The sequence below is a fragment of the Phaenicophaeus curvirostris genome, chromosome 8, assembly GCF_032191515.1.
Source record: "Phaenicophaeus curvirostris isolate KB17595 chromosome 8, BPBGC_Pcur_1.0, whole genome shotgun sequence".
NCBI lineage: Eukaryota > Metazoa > Chordata > Aves > Cuculiformes > Cuculidae > Phaenicophaeus > Phaenicophaeus curvirostris.
This window is the reverse complement of record NC_091399.1, coordinates 26,852,461-26,870,823: the sequence shown is the minus strand read 5'-3', so window position 1 is coordinate 26,870,823 and position 18,363 is coordinate 26,852,461. Positions and strand designations below refer to the sequence as shown.

Sequence of the window (18,363 nt, the reverse complement as noted above, 5' to 3'; positions counted from 1 at the left end):
AAGGAGAGGAGTTTGGAGCAGGGCTGGCAGCGGGCTTGGGGAGTGGGTTCGGAGCAGGGCTGGGAGCAGGGTCGCGGGAGATGGGAGCGGGGCTGGGCCGGGGTCCAAGAGCGAGGCTGGGCTCCGGAGCGGAGCCGGTGGCACCTGGGACGAAGCGGTGCGGGCCGGGCCCCAGGCTCCGCCGCACGCACCCCGCCCCCGCCGCGTGCAGCACCTCGCGCTCCCCGAGGAACCGGACCCCGCCGGGCACGCGCGGGCGGCACCCGAACACCGACACGGGCTCGGCCGCCATCGCGGGGCCGCGGCCGCCGCTGTTGCCGTGGCAACCGCGACGCCGGCCACGCCGGAAATGGGGGCGCTCACGTGACCGGAAGTGACGGCGCGCGTTTGCGTCGGGTAAAGCGGGAGCCGGAAACGCCCCCGAGGGAACAACCCGAGACTCGAGCGGGACGTGTGGAAAGCGAGGTCCCTGCGGCCCATTGAGCAGCTCCAAGCCTTTGGGAACAGTCCCTCCCCAGCTTTCCTGTCGCCCCTTTCAGGTACCGGAAAGTCGCTGTAAGATCTCCCAAAAATCTTCACGCATTTTCTGTTATTTTCCAAGAACTCATTTTAATGTTATTATAGAATCATAGAATCACCCGGTTGGAAGAGACCCACCGGATCATCGAGTCCAACCATTCCTATCAAACACTAAACCATGTCCCTCAGCACCTCGTCCACCCGTGCCTTAAACCCCACCAGGGAAGGTGACTCAACCACCTCCCTAGGCAGCCTGTTCCAGTGCCCAGTGACCCTTTCTGTGAAGAATTTTTTCCTAATGTCCAGCCTGAACCTCCCCTGGTGGAGCTTGAGGCCATTCCCTCTCGTCCTGTCCCCTGTCCCTTGGGAGAAGTGCCCAGCTCCCTCCTCTCCACACCCTCCTTTCAGGTAGTTGTAGAGAGCAGTGAGGTCTCCCCTCAGCCTCCTCCAGGCTAAGCACCCCCAGCTCTCTCAGCTGCTCCTCATAAGGCCTGTTCTCCAGCCCCTTCACCAGCTTTGTTGCTCTTCTCTGAACCTCATAACAGCCAAATCTCTTGCCGATTTGGAGCTTTGGCTCCAGCTCTGCCTGACCCTGCACTGGGGATAGGGAAAGGCCGCAGACAGGTGATTCCTGAAGAAGAATCATCTGTTCAGCATAAACCAGACTGAACACACGGCGTTACCAGCTGCGGAGAACGAGCAGTGTCTGCAAAAACACTGCTTGAAAGAAAACATGCGATCAGAGGAGCATCCTTTCTAACTTAAAAAAAAAAAAAATTACTTAGATGAAACTTCAGCGTCAATAAAATATCCCGGCGGGGCCATGTGACCGGAAGTAGCGGGCGAGGAGGGGCCGCTCACGTGACCCGAGGAGGCGGGGAGATGCGCACGTGACCGGAAGTGACGGTGCTGTGCGCGCGCTCACGTGACCGGAAGTAGTGGCTGCGGCATGGCGCTGCGCGGGTTGGAGTCAGATTCTGGCTCGGATTCGGAGTCGGAGGGTTCCTCTCTCTCGGACTCGGAGGTGAGGCGGGGGTCGGGGTAGTGCGTGTCGGGGGAGTGGTGTAGCCCCACTCCGCCGGCGCGGGCTGAGCCTCCTCCGCTCCCTACAGCTGCAGGAGGCGTTGCGGAGCGGCGCGCTGAAACCGGGCCTCAACGTGGTGCTCGAGGAACGGCCCAAGCGGCGCAACGACGTAGTGAGTGGGGCAATCCCGGGCGGGGCGGGAATCATCCTGGGACGCGGCCCTCGTACCTGGACCCGGTACTGTCCCCAAGCCAAGCTCTAACCTCAGTCCTGTCGTCAGGCCCCCTCCTGAACTCTGACCTCAGGCCCCAACTCTTTCCCCGCACCCCGTCCCGAGCCCTGAATCTGGTCCCGGCCCCAGCCTGAACTCTGACCCCTGTCCCAACCCCGGTGTGGGGCTGAGGAGCCCCAGCTGCAGCTGCTGCCGATGGGGCTGGCTAGGGCCCTGCCTGGCAGCCTGCAGTGTGAGCCAGGGCTGGTTCTGTGTGTGGATGTGCAGAGCTGTGGTTTGTTGACAGGACGGCCTGAAGCAGTGTCTGTCCGAGTTCAGGCAGCCCCTGGCATGGGTGGAAAGGCTGGATGTGACTTTGGGCCAGGTCCTGGATCCCGTTTCACAGAGCGATTCCAGCAAAGATGCTCTGGACCCCGAGAATGATTTCCAGAGAGAGATGAGCTTGTAAGTAGCAACACGTGCGATTTCTTGTTGGGTCTTGGCGTGCTACAATGTGCTTTGAGTCGTGTTGAGGGCTTTAAAGCAGGAAAGGAATAGAACCAGACTCACTAGAGGTGAGCCTAGGCGTAGTTCACCAGTCACAGAATTATAGAATTGGTTGGTTGGAAAAGTCCTTTGAGATCATGGAGTCCAACTGTACCTGTACTAAACTGTATCCCTGAGCACCTCATCTTCCAGTCTTTTAAACGCCTCGGTAGATGGGGTCTCCACCACCTCCCTGGGCAGCTGTTCCAGTGCCTGAGAACCCTTCTGGTGAAGAAATTTTTCCTGATAATCAATCTGAACCTCCCCCAACACAACTTGAGGCCATTCCTTCTTGTCCTGTTACTTGGGAGAAGAGACCAGCACCCACCTCACTACAACCTCCTTTCAGGGACTTGTAGACAGCGATAAGGTCTCCCCTCAGTCTCCTTTTCTTCAGACGGTGCTGGGGGCAAAATCGATAGCCTGACTGGAGGTCGTCTGTAACACCAGTACGCGCAGCATCAACAATAAACAGGAGGAGCTGGAAGCCACTGTGCAGCGGGACAGCTGTGACTTAGTTGCCATCACAGAGACATGGTGGAATGACTCATAGCTGGAGTGCTGCAGTGGGTGGCTGTAAGCTCTTCAGAAGAGACAGGCAGGGAAGGAGAGGCTGTGAGGGGGCTCTGTACGTTAGGGAGGGTTTCCATTGTACAGAGCTCAGCGATTGTGATGATAAAGTTGAGTGCTTTTGGGTAGGGATGAGGGGGAAGATCAACAAAGCAGAATCTGCTGGGAGTCTGTTACAGACCACCTGGTCAGGATGGAGAGGCTGACAAACCGTTCTGTAGAAACACCTGTCGGTTGGGCTGGAGGATCTTATAGGTCTTTTCCAGCCATAGCGATTCTACGATTCGTGCTGGTACGCTGCAAACTGCTGCACTGCCTGTCACCAGTGTTGTGCCACTCTTCGGCCTTGTATTTTACATTTGATGGTTCTGAATGTGTTCCAAAATGACTACAAATTAATGCTTGTAATGCCTCCTTAGTTACCGGCAGGCTCAAGCAGCTGTCCTGGAAGCCCTCCCCAGGCTGCGTAAGCTCCAGATTCCTACTCGGCGCCCAGATGATTACTTTGCAGAGATGGCCAAATCAGACCAACAGATGCAGAAGGTATGTGAAGAACTAATGGCTCTCTTTCCTCTGTTATATGTTTGATTTAGCCTGTGTTAGGAATTAACTTGAGGGTGTGATGTGCAAATACTTACCGTCGTCTCTTTGACAAATGCCTGTGACAGCGTTTGTATTTGAAATTTTGTTTGGGATACAAAATTCTTTCTGTTTAGGGATTTCAATGCATTGGGGGGTTTTCCATAACAGGTTGGAACATAAGTAGAAAACCATTATTTATGTTCTATCCTAAATGTATTTAATATTAAAAATAGAGAATTATTCTCCATATATGTAACAATGGCTGTAAAGTTGGCTGTGTTTAATCTATTGGTCCTAAGACTTGCAGTCAACTGTGCCATTAGCATGATCCTTTTCCCCTATTTAAATATCACCCTTTATTTGTAGTCAGTGTGTTTGAGTTGAATTATTATTGAATCAACTGTTATGGTTAGTGGGTCAGATTTGTGTAGGAAACAAGAATTTCTCCAACTTGCTTCTTGACTGCGATCTCTGTTCAAAATGGAACATAATAATGACATGAAAGAAGCTATCAAGTCTTCCACGTGCATCTGAGTAGATTGACAAGATGTGACAAGACACTCTTGTTTACCAGTTCAGCTAGAGCCGGTTATAAGGCTTTGTCTTGTCTCCGTATGAATTATGTCTTTTAAACCAGATTTTGGCTACAGATCAATTCAGGAGTTTCTGTAATAACCGTTCCAGCCCTGAGTTGAAAGAATGTTATGTCTTAAAGTATTATCTGATGGAGAAGCATTTTCTTTTTTACGCTTACGGATAGTTCACATAATTATTGATTTCAGGACTGCACAGCAATCATAAAATTATTTTCTTTTGTGTTACTAATTTGGTGTTTCTTCTTTCTATCCCCTAATAAGATTCGAAAGAAGCTTAAGAGCAAACAGGAAGCAATGGAGAGGTCCGAGAAAGCAAAACAGCTCCGTGCAATGAGAAAATATGGCAAGAAGGTGAGAAGGAGATACAAAAGGAACCTGTCTATGACATGAATCTAGAGCTTGAATGAGGAGCTTGGAAAGTGAGACCATAGGAGGCTGGTTAAAATATGTGGAATCTGTCTAGTCTTCTGTCTAGCTGCTTTGAAGGACACAGCAAAAGATATGGGATACCTTGAAAAGAAAAAGAACGAGTGGGACGCTGCAAGGAACAACACTAACATTCTGCTTCTCATCTCAGGTGCAAACTGAGATTCTGCAGAGGAGACAAAAGGAGAAGAAAAATATGTTGAATGCAGTCAAGAGATACCAGAAAGGTAAAGTTCGCTTGTCTAATAGAACAAACATGTTATGGGAATAGAGATGTGGGAGGCAGTGTAAGGCAGCGTGATGTATGTTCTCAATCTGCCATGCTGGGCAGTGAGCTTGAAAAGCTGCTGCTGTGCAGGATCCTACACCAGAGGCAGTGGGAATCCTCCCAGGTAGCTGTTCTTCAGTGAAGGTGACCTGTTGCGGTTACTTGCTTAGACTGAAAATCAGTATTTTCTGTGGTGGTAGCTGTTATGTTTTTGCTCTTGCAGGTCTCTCTGACAAGCTGGACTTTCTAGATGAAGAGCAGACGCCGTCTCAAGGGAATAAAAAAGGCAGTGCGAGTCAACGGACAAAGAAGGGGTGAGACCAGAAAAGAAAGATATTTAAAGAGAATTTCTGATTTTTTCAGTCTTTTAGATGGGAGTCCATCAGCAGATACATGTGCCTTCTTGAGAGCTTCCTGAGGAGAGGAATATAGGCAATGATGGTGTTCGGTTGTTTTTCAGACCAAACGCCAAAAGACGATACAAGAACCAGAAGTTTGGTTTCGGTGGGAAGAAGAAGGGCTCAAAGTGGAACACAAAGGAGAGTTTTAACGACGTATCCAGCTTCCAGCCAAAAGTGGCTCACAACAAAGGCCCAGGAAAAGGAGGCAAAGGCAGGAAAAAATCCCTCAATGTAAGTAAAATTTTGCATGCGGAAGATCCTGGTTGCTAGAAAGCCAGCCCCAGTCTGGGAGGGAGAGCTGAGTGCATGATAGGTGCTTCCAGCATCTGGAAGTGATAAGCCACATCTTTGGGAGCTGAGCATAATTCAGTAGCAGACAGAGTTAGGGACAGTGGTTCAGTATCTCAGCAGAGCGGTGGAGTTTGTTGGTGCTTGTGTCCCAAAACCTCACCCTCCAGAAATACTGACAAATATCGTCTCCTTGGTATCATTCCCCAAGCTATAGAGCCAGAACAAAGACTGAGTACGTGAAAATAAAGATCTGGTTCTGTTTTGTTTTATTTTTTTTTCTTTTTTTCTTTGTAGAAGAGACCTGGAAAGAGAGCAAGGCAGAAAATGAAGAGCCGAGCACACTAAGAGGACTGTGCTCCCTCCTCAGCGGGGTTCCTCTGTCTCTTTGTGTGGCAAGATGCATTTCTGCTGTTGTCAAGCAGCTAATGGTGAAGCAAGCCGGATACTTCCAAGTGGAAGAAAAACAGTCAGTGGAAACTACTGCCTTATCACTAATTTCTTCCTGCTGTCTGTTTTGTGGAAGGACTGTTTTTTACTTAAACCTTTGGGGTGTGAACACATTAAATTGTTTGCACAGAACTCTGTCTAACTCGTGTTTAGTTGTGTTATGAAGGGTGGCTGAAGTGTGCCCTTTGCTCCCTTCATGCTGACAGCTTTTTCCAGAGCTACTGTTGACGTCTACTCAGTGAACTTGAGCTCTGGGTCATGGTGCCGATGTCAAAATAAGCTTGTCAAGATGTTGGCGTTCTTTAGACTGTTCGTATAGTTGGGCTTGGAAACAGCAGTGAGACAAGTGCAGCAATCTTGTAAATAGGTTTATTTTCGTAACTATGGTCAGGCTGCAAATCTGGACAGACTGAGGTTCTCTCTTCCCTTTTCTTGCAGTCTTCTCTTTACAGAACTCTACCTGGCTCACCTAATAACTAGAAGGGCCTAATATCAGATGTCATTAACTGCTTCTAGGTTGTGTGGCTTTGCCAGTCTGCTACTGTGGGTTCTAAGACTGCTACTCTCCATGTAAGTTGTTTATTTAGTGATGTCAGTTTTCTGGTGTGGGAAGTAGAGTCGGCGATCAGTACGATCCATGTGAATCTGGGGAAGAAAAATGATGAATAGTCATATGCGACTGCTAGAATTAGTAGTAGTCATCCCTTCTGAGAAGAGTGATGCAGGTGTTCCTGCTGCTGAGAATACTGCTTATTGGAGAATACACTGCTCGCTGCTTCGTTACAGTAGAACATGGTGAAAAAGGAGAACTTAATGTATGAAACAACATCATGAGTCCTGACTCTATTATTAACTTGTTTCTCTTCATGCAAATTTAGTTTCTGCCAGCCTAATTCTGCCAGCAGTATCTTAACAGTGTAAAACCCTGCTGGGAGCTCGGTCTCCAGCCTGGTAACTTGTTTACCTGAAGTGTAATATATGAAAAGTTGCAGAAGACTATCCTATTTCCTTATTTATCTTCATTTTCTTTGTAATAGGCCAAAATTAATCAAGCCTTCATTTGCATTTCTCAAAACGCTAATCTACAAAGTCAGTTATCATCACAGCTTTTCATTTGTCAGATATGATTGATGTCTTGGCTTGTTAATAAGATTTCTTTTCCTCCTATTTATTCACGCTTCCCCAAATGGATTCTCACTGGTGTATTCTGCCATGGGTATCCTTAGCTGATTATTAATGTTATGGTTCTGCTTGCAATTTGTTTGAAAGATACTGCACAGCAGCACATTTCTTTCCACGGTACTTAGGTGTGTCACTTCGCATTGCTCGCTGTGCTGTTCCTCGAGGCTGAATGCTTTAATAAACAGCTGTGACTACATATGTGGCAATGGGCAATATATACTTGGGATTGACTGTCACTGTGCATGTTTTGCATGCAGGTTTCTCAGGGAATTCTACTGTTTGTGTGTTCACAAGCCTACACCAGCGTGAAGAGCCCTCTTAGGTGTAAATTTGTAAAGCTTGTTGTCCATGAACAGCTCTGCTTGTTCCTAGCCAGTCCTGTTTTCTGTGTGTCACAGATTATTTCCTGCATGACTGTCTTTCAGTGTGATGGGCTGAACCTTTCTGAATCCTGCAGAGAGCTGAATCCTTTGAGCACCCTACTCACCAAAGGTGTTGTGTTCCAGCCGATTTTTTGGCTTTCAGTTTGTGGCTCCGGATATTTCTTTGTTGGCTCCAGTGCTGCGTGGTGGATAACATTCAGAAATGTGGCTGTTGGTTTAAGAGACACAAATGAAAATATGTTTATAAACAAGTCACATGAATGTATGCGAGAATGAGGCATCCTGGTGCTGTCCAGGCAATAGCAAGAAAGCCAAGATTGGAGAAAACTTCTGTGCTTCTGCGAATGATCATAGAAAGCTTTGGGTTGGAAGGTACCTTTACGGGTCATCCAGTCCAACCCCCCTGCAGGAGCAAGGCCATCTTTAACTTCATCAGGTTTTTTATGTAATTATCACAAGCTCTTCAGAGATTTCTTACCGTCTGCTGCCTCTTCTATATGATCATGCCAAGACATGGGCTTCTTTGTGATGGCATGAACTGGAAAGAAATACAGATGGATTACTTTAATGTGTATTTAGCATCACAGCCACAAATAGGTTATCTAACATTGCAAATGTTCTTTTCGATTATTCCCTGGTCTGGGCTCAGCTAGTTCACCAAAGCCATAAAGGAACAACAGCATGTGAACAGAGCAAAATGAGCACTGACGAATCATGACTTTGTAGGAAGGGAAGGGATGCTGGTCTCTTCTCCCAAGTAGCAATAGGATGAGAGGGAATGGTCTCAAGCTGTGGTGGGGCAGGTTCAGCATGGACATTAGGAAAGGTTTCTGCAGTGAAAGGGTTCTCAGGCACTGAACGGCTGCCCAGGGAGGGGTTTAAAAGGCAGGTGGATGAGATGCTGGGGGACACGGCTTAGTAGCAGACAGGTAGGGTTGGAACTAATAATCATAGTTTAGGTTGGAAAGGAGCTTAAAGATCATCCAGTTCCAATCCCCGTGCCACGAGCAGGGACATGTCCCCACTAGATCTGGCTCTGCAAGGCCCCATCCAACCCAGCCTTGAACACCCCCAGGGATGGGGCAGCCACAGTTTCTCTGGGCAACCTGTGCCAGTGCCTCACCACTCTCACAGTGAAGAAATTCTTCCTCATATCAAGCCTAAATCTATCCCTCTTCAGTTTACACCCCTTTCCCCTCCTCCTATCCCCACAAGCCTTTAGGAACAGCCCCTCTCCAGCTTTCTTACAGCCCCTTTCAGCTCTTGGAGAGCAACAAGGCCTCCCCTCGGCCTCCTCCTCTCCAGGCGCGACGCTCACCGCGGCCCCACGGGTTCAGCCCGTACTGGGTGTGCAGCCTCTGCCCTCGCAGCTCTTTCCGCACCCGCTCCTCCAGCAGCCGCCCCTCCCGCACCGCGTCCCGCACCGCCTTCTCCGCCATCGCCCCGCCGCGCGCCCGCCGCCCGGCAACGCGGCCATTAGGCCGCGTTGCCGGGCGACGGGCGCGCGGCGGGGCCCCCTGACCCCGCCCACTGCCCCCTTTCCCCACCTCCCATTGGCTAACGATTTAAAACCCCCAGCGCTGATTGGCTGCGGCCGCACGCCCTGACCCCGCCCACTCCCCTGCTTCCCCGGCCTCCCATTGGCTAACGATTTAAAAACCCCAGCGCTGATTGGCTGCGGCTGCACGCGGCGGGTTTGAATGGACGGCGTGGGTGGCAGCGGCAGCATCATTAGGTGCAGCGGAGGGGCAGTGGGGGCATCATCAGCGGCATCAGCGCTATCAGCAGCAGCAGCAGCGGCGGCAGGGAGGGCAGCGGCAGCGTCGTGAGCTGCAGCGGGGTCCGCAGGGGCCGTGTGGGCAGGAGAAGTGGGGGCATCATCATTATCAGCAGGGGGATCGTCATCACCGCGATCAGCAGCAGCAGCGAGGGCAGCGGCATCTTCATTAGCAGCAGCGGGGGCCGCGGGGGCGGTGTCGGCAGCACAAGCGGGGGCAGCAGGGGCGGCGGCATCATCATCATCAGTAGCATCAGCAGCAGGATCATCAGCAGCAGCGAGGGCAGCGGCATCTTCATTAGCGGCATCTTCGTTAGCAGCAGCGGGGGCCGCGGGGGAGGTGTCGGCTGCAGAAGCGGAGGCAGCAGGGGCGGCATCATCATCATCATCATCGTGATCATCATCAGCAGCGAGGGCAGCGGCATCTTCATTAGCAAGAGCTGGGGCCGTGTCGGCAGCAGAAGCTGGGACAGCAGGGTCGGCGGCATCATCTTCATCATCATCGTCAGTAGCATCAGCAGCAGCGGGATCATCATTATCACCGGGATCATCATCATCAGCGAGGGCAGCGGCATCTTCATTAGCAGCAGCGGGGGCTGCGGGGGCGGTGTCGGCAGCAGAAGCGGGGGCAGCAGGGGCGGCGGCATCATCTTCCTCAGCATCAGCAGCGGGATCGTCTCCTCGCGCATGGAGGACGCGGAGCTGCGCTGCACGGTGGCCGTGGAGCAGCCGGTGCCGGGCGCCGCGGCCCCGCGGCGGCGGGTGCTGCGAGGGGCCCGGGTGCTGCTGTGCCGGAACGAGCTGCGGCAGCCGGTGCTGCGGGTGGCGGCGGGGCCGGCGGCGCTGAGCTTCGCGCTGCGGGCGGGGGCCGCGCGGCTCTTCTCGCGGTTCCGGGCCCAGGGCCGCGCGGCGGTGCGGGTCGGGCCGGCCGGGGAGCTGCTGCTGCTGTCCGACTGCCCGCCCCACGCCCTGCGCCGCTTCCTGCGCCTCCTGCGGGACGAGCTGGCGGCCCCGGCCCCGCGGCCGCCCCGCCTCGGGCAGCGCCCGCCGCCCGCCCTCGCCGCCATCAGCCCCGCGCGGGCCCCGCGCCGCCCGCCCCTCACGGTGAGGCCCGCCCGGGGCCCCGCCCCTGCCATCTGCCCTGCTTCCCGTTCGCAGTTAGCGCTGCCGATTCCCGATCCCAGTTACCCATAACTGGTATTATTCCCGGTTCCCGTTCCCAGTTATCTGCCCCAGTTATCATTCCAGGTTCCCATTCCCAGTTATCCGCCCCGTTACCGTTGTTCCCAGTTATCAGCCCCAGTTATCAGCCCAGATTCCCGTTCCCAGTTATTTGCTCCAGTTCCCGTTCCCAGTTATCAGCCCCGATTATCGTTCCAGGTTCCCGTTCCCAGTTATCAGCCTGGTTACCGTTCCAGGTTCCCGTTCCCAGTTATCAGCCTGGTTACCGTTCCAGGTTCCCGTTCCCAGTTATCCACCCCGGTTATCATTCCAGGTTCCCATTCCCAGTTATCTGCCCCTGTTATCATCCCAGATTCCCATTCCCAGTTATCTGCTCTTGTTCCCATTCCCAGTTATCAGCCCCAGTTATCATTCCAGGTTCCCGTTCCCAGTTATCAGCCCCAGTTATCATTCCAGGTTCCCGTTCCCAGTTATCAGCCCCAGTTATCATTCCAGGTTCCTGTTCCCAGTTATCAGCCCCGGTTATTGTTCCAGGTTCCCATTCCCAGTTATCATTCCAGGTTCCTGTTCCCAGTTATCAGCCCCGGTTATCATTCCAGGTTCCCATTCCCAGTTATCATTCCAGGTTCCCATTCCCAGTTATCAGCCCCGGTTATCGTTCCAGGTTCCTGTTCCCAGTTATCTGCTCCAGTTCCCGTTCCCAGTTATCAGCCCCGGTTATCGTTCCAGATTCCCATTCCCAGTTTTATTGTTCCAGGTTCCCATTCCCAGTTATCAGCCCCAGTTATCGTTCCAGGTTCCCGTTCCCAGTTATCTGCCCCCGTTACCGTTCCAAGTTCCCATTCCCAGTTATCTGCCCCCATTACCGTTCCAGGTTCCCATTCCCAGTTATCAGCCCCTGTTATCATTCCAGGTTCCCATTCCTGGTTACCCATTATCAGCTCCTGTTACCAGTCCCAGTTACTGGTCCAGGACCCAGTTACCTTACCCATTCCCAGTTATCAGCCCCAGTTACTGGTCCTAGTCACCTTTCCAGGTTACCCTTCCTGGTTATCAGCCCTAGTTACCAGTCTGAGTCACTAGTCCAGGTCCCAGGTACCATTCCTGGTTATTGGCCTGGGTTATCAGCCTGGGTTACCACTCTTGGTTCTCGGTCCCAGTCCCTGCTTATCAGCCGCAGTTCTTGGTCCCGTTTACCAGCCTCCCCATCCTTCCTGCAGGTGCCCCGTGCGGAGAGGCGGCCCCCGGTGATGCTCTCAGCAGAGCAGGAGGCGGTGCTGAGCGCTGTGCGGAGTGGGCAGAGCATCTTCTTCACTGGCTGCGCAGGTGAGGGGTCTGGGTTGTCCCCGGGTAAAGTCCTTCAGCCTCGATGCTGACTGACTGCTTCTCGCTCCTCCAAGGCACTGGGAAGTCGTTCCTGCTGAAGAGGATTGTGGGCTCCCTCCCTCCAAAGAGCACCTATGTTACAGCCAGCACGGGAGTGGCGGCTTGCCACATCGGGGGCACCACTCTCCATGCCTTCGCAGGTAATGGTCTTGAGACCAAGAGCCGTAGAATTGTAGAATGGTCTGGGTTGGAAGGGACCTTAAAGATCATCCAGTTCCAACCCCTCTGCCATGGGCAGGGACACCTCCCACTGTATCGGGTTGCTCAAAGCCTCATCCAACCTGGCCTTGAACATCTCCAGGGATGGGGCAGCCACAGCTTCCCTGGACAACCTGTGCCTTATCATGAAGAATTTTTTCCTAATGTCTAATCTAGTTCTTTTTCCCTCCAATTTAAGGCCATTAAATGCTGGAAAATAAACTCTCCAAGACTATTTTTGGAGTTTTAGAAAGCAAGCATCCTTTATTACACCACTAGATGCATGAGGGATAATTTCACCAATGAGATGAGAGCTGCTTACAGAATATATTTCTCATCTATCTGCATACGTTTAATGCTTTCCAGAAATCTCATGCATATTCTATTACTTCTAAGGTCTAACTTTAATGTTACTGTGAACTGCACAACAGCCAAATCTCTGCTAACTGGTGCGGTACCTGTTCTGCTTGATCTTAGGTTCTGTAGATGGAGAGAGACTATAAACAAATGGAAATGATTACACAAGATGACACATCAGCACATAGTATAGTTAGCACAAGGCGTTATCATTTCTCAAGAGAACAGTGTCTGAAAAAAAACCATGCTATTTGAAAACAAGTTGTCTGGAAAACTGTCTGCATCTTTAAAAAAATAGGTACTTAAGTGAGACTTAACTGAAGTTAGAAAACTGACTCTACTTTAGCTCAAACCAGAACATTCCACTTTTGTGATTGTAACTACTTCTTGCATCAGTCTGCCTCCCAGCGAGGGACTGGAAGCTGTTGCTCCCTTCCAAAAGAGTGAGGAGCTTCCCAAAGCTTTGTTCTCCTCTTCCCTGCCAGGGATTGGCTCTGGGAAGGCCCCGCTGGAACAGTGCATTCAGCTGGCAGAGAGGCCAGGGGTGTGCCAGCACTGGCTGGCCTGCCAGCACTTAATCATCGATGAGATCTCCATGGTGGACGGCAAGTTCTTCGACAGGCTGGAGGCAGTGGCGAGGTGAGTGATTATCAGGTCAAACAGCTAACAGGAATGAGTTACCCTGAACTCCTAAGTTGCTTCTTTTCTCTGGTCATGTGAGTGAATACAAGGCAACCACTGGCACAGGACTGGAAGGAAGCAAGGAATCAGAAGTGTGCGCAGACGTTTATCTTGAGATAGGTTTTGGTCGTATGCCTGCTCCCCAGCTGTGGTTGTTTCCATCTTCAGAGCTAAGAGTTGTCTGTAGGGCTGAGTCCAGAATACAGCTGTTGCTGCTCTGCCCAGCACTTCTCTCTTGCAACTGTACTATAGCAGCTACCAAGGAACTAGTAATGACACCTGGGGTGGATAGGCAAAGAAACATGAATGCCTTGTAATAGCATTGCTTGATTATTAGAGTTCTTCTGCCACAGCTGAGAATAATCACCTTTTACTGCAGGTGATGTATGATTGAAATAATGACAGAGAATGAACTTCTGAGATCTGACTATGTCCGGGTCCTGGAGGGCACTCTTAAGTTTCTCTTCTCTTCCTTCTTTTTCAGGGCAGTGAGAAAAAGGGATGAGCCCTTTGGAGGAATTCAGCTAATCATCTGTGGGGACTTCTTGCAACTACCCCCAGTCTGCAAGTCTAATGAAGAAACCAAGTTCTGCTTCCAGGTACAAAAATGTCCCTAAACTCCTTCTGATACTACAAGTTGGTGTCTTTTTTTTAACAAGAGAATGGTTTGCCAGGCAAAAAGCTGGAGGAAATGCATCCACGTAAACATGGAGCTGACTGAAGTGCGGAGACAGACTGACAGGACCTTTGTCTCACTCCTGAGTGCCGTCCGTTTAGGCAGGTGAGGAGAAACTCTGCTCACTTAGTAATCCCTGCTCCCTACTGATGGAGCAGAGGAAAGAGCTGTTTATCACTTCTTCCTTCTGCTCCGTCGGGAGTATGTGGCTGGGGATGATGACTATGAATGCTTTAATTAATGTAAGCAGGTGCCATGTGTGCTCCTCTGCTAAAGAAGGACCTTTTGTAGGGTCCCTCTGCAATTTCTGCTAATGGATGCAATGCATCCCAGGCTGGCCGTGGCGAGGGTGGGCCTGGGGGACACACTTGTCCCGTTTTCCAACTTTGTGTAGTTATCATCCTCTGTCCTCTCTAGAGGCATGGGGCACAGCCTGATCCATCTGTGTACAGGTTACTGCTGCTAAAGACTTGTTCCTGATCACTTTAAATAATAATTGCCTTTTCCTGGATACCAGGTGCACGGAGGAGGTCACCAGGCTGCTGATGCAGACGGCTACTAACAGGTCTGAGCGTGATGGGATCCTGGCTACGCGGCTCTGCACCCATAAAGATGATGTAGAAATAACTAATGAGAGACGCTTGCAACAGCTGTCAGGTGAACTACTGGGAGGAAACCTCTGGCTTTGCAGTTCAGCTTTGCATGGATGCAAGAAGGATTCTGCGGTGTCAGGAGGAACTGGTGTTGTCATGCACAGCAGCAGCAGTCTAGGCTGTGCATGTTGGAGTTGAGCAGCCTGGGGAAAAACCTCACAGCTTTTTACTTAAAAATCCACACTGTTATTTCTTGGTGTGTAATAGGCAGTGAGCTCATTACTTGCTGTGGGGTAAGGTGGGTCATTATTGCCTCCGTGTCCTTGCTGCTTCTTTCTATAGCATCTTGGAAAGGCTGTGCTCTATGCAGCCACAACTTGAATTAAGGGCTATTTTATTTCTACCTCCCTATTTCTGGTCTCAGATTCTTCCTTAGTCCTTTTTGGAGATGTAGTGTTGGCAACGAGTGAAACTGTTCATGTGCTCCAACTGGTGACTGCTCAGTTCCTGTTTCCTGCTGGTCTTTGATTCCTGATCCTTCTCATGCTCTGGGAGATATTTTGGGGGCACACAATAGTAAGTGTTGTGCTGTTAGTTGTGATGAGGCTTGTGTGACGATGTCCTACCAGCAGAGCAGAATAGGTATCAAAAGAGGAAGAGAAAAAAGTGCTGAGCCTCCTGCAATGCTGTGTCAAATATGTTCGATGGCAGCAACTTGTCACGTCTTTCCTTAACAGGAGACGTGCACACTTTTGAGGCTCTGGACAGCGACCCAATGCTAGTGAAGATGATTGATGCTCAGTGTCCTGTGGGTGGTAGAGTTGAGCTGAAGCTCGGAGCTCAGGTGAGTGAGTGTACGTACATTTGTGAAAGACCAGCACATCAAATGGCATAAAAAATAAAGGAATGGCAGGTAAATTTATAGAATGCAGATTCTGTGTAGAACAGCCAGGTCAACAGAAGCCCCCAGCTTAGGGTTTGTATCCTTTCTGCTTGGAATCTTATCCAATCAGAGGACTGAAGGAAAGGCCATGGAATAGTTTCAATCAAATTGGAGATGACATTGTATCCTGCAATAGGATGATAGGATGATGTGGCTGTGGCCACATGAGCCTGCTATGCTTATGCTTTCTGACTGGAAGCTGAGCTGGGGATGGTTGAGTAGGCTATAAAGCCAGTGCACTCAGGGATTTTTCTTTTTCTCTGTAGGTGATGCTAGCTAAGAACTTGGACGTATCTCAAGGGCTGGTGAATGGAGCACGAGGAGTTGTTGTAGGATTTGAAAGTGAAGAGAAGGGTAAGTAAATTTGATCTTTTATTGAGGGATGGGTGGGGAGAGGGGGAAACAAAAACAATTTATCATTAACTGCTGTTGACTTGTTGATTTCGTCTACTGCCTGATAAGATTAATGCCAGGAAAAGTAGGGAGAAGGTCTTCTCTGCAATGAGAGCTGGGATATTGTGCACTGCATCACCTGGAGCTCTCTCTAGGGCCTCTTGTGTTTGCTTGTCTTTATTCTCTAGATGTGTGTGCCCATTTGGATTTACTTCTGTTGAAGCAAGGCTTGGTGTCTTTTTTCTAGTTTTGTTTTGGTTTGTATTTCTGGGAGTATAATGTTCTGCTACCTGCAGTGGGTATTTTTCTCTGCGTTGATAAGTTATCCGACTTTAGTTCTCCTCCTTAAGAAGGTCACAAATATAATTTCAGGACATCCTATTTACATGTGTGGGTTTTGCTTTTTTGGTGTGGGATTTTCTTTTTTTTTCATGCAGTCCTACAGTTCAGGAAAGACTGACATAGGGAAAGAGGAGGGAAAAAATGTTCCTGGGCTGCTGTCTTCCTGGCTGTTGAGTATCAGGTATACATCCATGTTTCTCTCCTACTCTTATTCCTACAGGGCTGCCTAAGGTTAGATTTCTCTGTGGGGTCACACAGGTCATCAAAATGGAAAAATGGGTCATCAAAGGACCATCAGGAATTCATCTGAGTCGTCAACAGTTGCCTTTAAAATTGGCATGGGCCATTTCCATTCACAAGAGTCAGGTGAGTGTTTTATACAGCTGCCTTTAGACCTTTATGCCACCATAAACTTTATTTTCTGAGTGAACTTACATTGCTGGTAAAACAGGAAGGAAAACTGAAAGGACTTTGTTGTGGGAGAGCTTGGGAGCTCTAGGCTAGGTGTGTCTTTCGCTGCAGAGAAGGCAGCACCTCTTCTTGTGTTTGTGATGCTTGTCTATAGCAGTATTGCTCACCCGTCTGTGACCCGAGAGTTTCCATAAGGGGGCTGCTAACGGCATACTTGGTGCTGGACTATAAATTGTCATTATTGACTGTGGTGGGTTGATCAGGGTGGTGTTTCCCTGACAGCCGTCACTGTTAGTGACCCTGAGGTTTGCAGTGTACCTGAGGATGGTGCAGGAGTCACAGGTGGGATCTTTGGGCTGGACTTTCCCTTCAGATGTGTGTGATGGGTTTTTTTCATTTTAAGTAATATGGTTCCTACCTTTCTAGAAGACTTCATACTCTTTGGTAGATACGTCTCTCATTAAGAGATGTGTGGGTTTGCTCCCACGTCACTGATCAAAACAGTCCATGCTGTAAATTCTGCTGCTGCCTGGCACGTCTCTTGCTGCTGGCCAGGCCTAACCCAGACTGTCTTGGATGGTCTGTCTGAGCACTGCTTGAGCCTGGCTACTACTTCAGTTAATCACTAGAAATAAAACCCACAGGATTTCTTTCTGCACTGCATTGGGTATATGGGATTTGTGGAGTTTTACACAAGAGGCTAATCGGAGTCGGATCCTACTGCCTGCTAGAGACTTCCTGCCTGTTCAAAACCATCCTTTTCTTTCTTCCCCTTCTCAAACCTCCATTTTTTAATCAATTACATATTCAAGCATGGACCATTCTCTGTTTTTATGGAACTGCACACTGAGGACGACAGACTCAGAATCATAGAATCACCAGGTTGGAAAAGACGCCCAGGATCATTGGGTCCAACCATTCCTATCAACCACTAAACCATGCCCCTCAGCACCTTGTCCACCCATCTTTTAAACACCTCCAGGGAAGGTGACTCAACCACCTCCCTGGGCAGCCTGTTCCAGTGTCCAATGACTCTTTCCGTGAAAAATTTTTTCTGATGTCCAGTATTTTTTTCTGATGTCCATGTCTAACTCGCAGCACAGGTTAATGTTGATACAGCACAATGTTCTTTGTTTGTCTTGTTACAAGCTTCTCCCTGTCTTTGATAGGGCATGTCTTTAGATTGTGTGGAGATCTCCCTGTCTCGTGTCTTTGAAAGTGGGCAGGCTTATGTAGCCCTTTCCCGAGCTCGCAGCCTTGAAGGTCTCCGTGTTCTGGATTTTGACCCAAAAGTGGTGAGAGCTGATCCTTCTGTGTTGCAGTTCTACAGGCAGCTGAGACGTCATCAACTTCTAACCCAGGTAAAGAAAAATCTCATGCTGGCTCAAGGGAGGGTTGAGGTTCTTTAATCCTTCTCTTGCAGTAAAGACTGAAGGTGAAGTGTGCACACAAGAGTCTCTTGGTTTTTTTTTCTTTCCTCCTCCCCAGGATTCCCTACACTCTCAATCAGATGAGAAGGAGAACTGGAAATGCAGCTAAGAAGGCTCTTCTAGCCTCTGTGAGGCAACAGCACGGAATGCTGTGTTGCACCAATCTTGCATTGTGTGTATCTGATAATGTGGATAAACTCCAAGGAATTTTTTTTAACATTACCTTCATTCAGCTGACTCCAGACGTGTAGAATTCTCCCTGCCTCGTGCCTCTGAAATTTGGAAGGCTTCTGTAGCCCCTTTCTGGGCTCACAGTCTTGAGTTCTCCCATGTCACAGATGCAACTCCAGCAAATGAAATGACTGAACAAGGACATATCTGAGGGACCTTCCTACAGTTCTATCCTTTCTGCCTGGTTGTATTTTATTCTCCACATATGCAGACTGAACCTTGTGTGTTTTTCTTTAAGTATACCGTGGCTGAGACATAGAAGGTGTCCTCTTTGCCTGGATGGATTAGACCTGCTCACAAGAGCTGCTGACAGAAGG

General features: G+C 50.0%; 3 protein-coding genes across 3 annotated transcripts; 2 read left to right on the top strand and 1 right to left on the bottom strand.

Annotated features, from left to right (window-relative positions):
• The first annotated feature begins 1,435 nt into the window (after positions 1-1,435).
• EBNA1BP2 (EBNA1 binding protein 2) lies at positions 1,436-6,013 on the top strand. Its single transcript, XM_069862897.1, has 9 exons — positions 1,436-1,543; positions 1,632-1,715; positions 2,062-2,219; positions 3,290-3,413; positions 4,310-4,399; positions 4,626-4,701; positions 4,966-5,056; positions 5,203-5,374; positions 5,729-6,013. Exons 1-9 carry the CDS (start codon positions 1,469-1,471, stop codon positions 5,777-5,779), a joined length of 921 nt encoding a protein of 306 aa, XP_069718998.1. The 5' UTR covers positions 1,436-1,468; the 3' UTR covers positions 5,780-6,013.
• A 147-nt stretch (positions 6,014-6,160) lies between these two features.
• Positions 6,161-8,897, bottom strand: CFAP144 (cilia and flagella associated protein 144). Its single transcript, XM_069862898.1, has 4 exons — positions 8,765-8,897; positions 7,925-7,984; positions 7,551-7,654; positions 6,161-6,526 (listed from the first exon to the last, which is right to left on the bottom strand). Exons 1-4 carry the CDS (start codon positions 8,883-8,885, stop codon positions 6,461-6,463), a joined length of 351 nt encoding a protein of 116 aa, XP_069718999.1. The 5' UTR covers positions 8,886-8,897; the 3' UTR covers positions 6,161-6,460.
• A 1,013-nt stretch (positions 8,898-9,910) lies between these two features.
• On the top strand, positions 9,911-18,023 carry PIF1 (PIF1 5'-to-3' DNA helicase). Its single transcript, XM_069862147.1, has 12 exons — positions 9,911-10,354; positions 11,626-11,731; positions 11,806-11,931; positions 12,832-12,985; positions 13,512-13,626; positions 13,702-13,808; positions 14,221-14,360; positions 15,034-15,140; positions 15,506-15,593; positions 16,195-16,340; positions 17,555-17,746; positions 17,874-18,023. Exons 1-12 carry the CDS (start codon positions 9,911-9,913, stop codon positions 17,922-17,924), a joined length of 1,776 nt encoding a protein of 591 aa, XP_069718248.1. The 3' UTR covers positions 17,925-18,023.
• Positions 18,024-18,363: the final 340 nt, after the last annotated feature.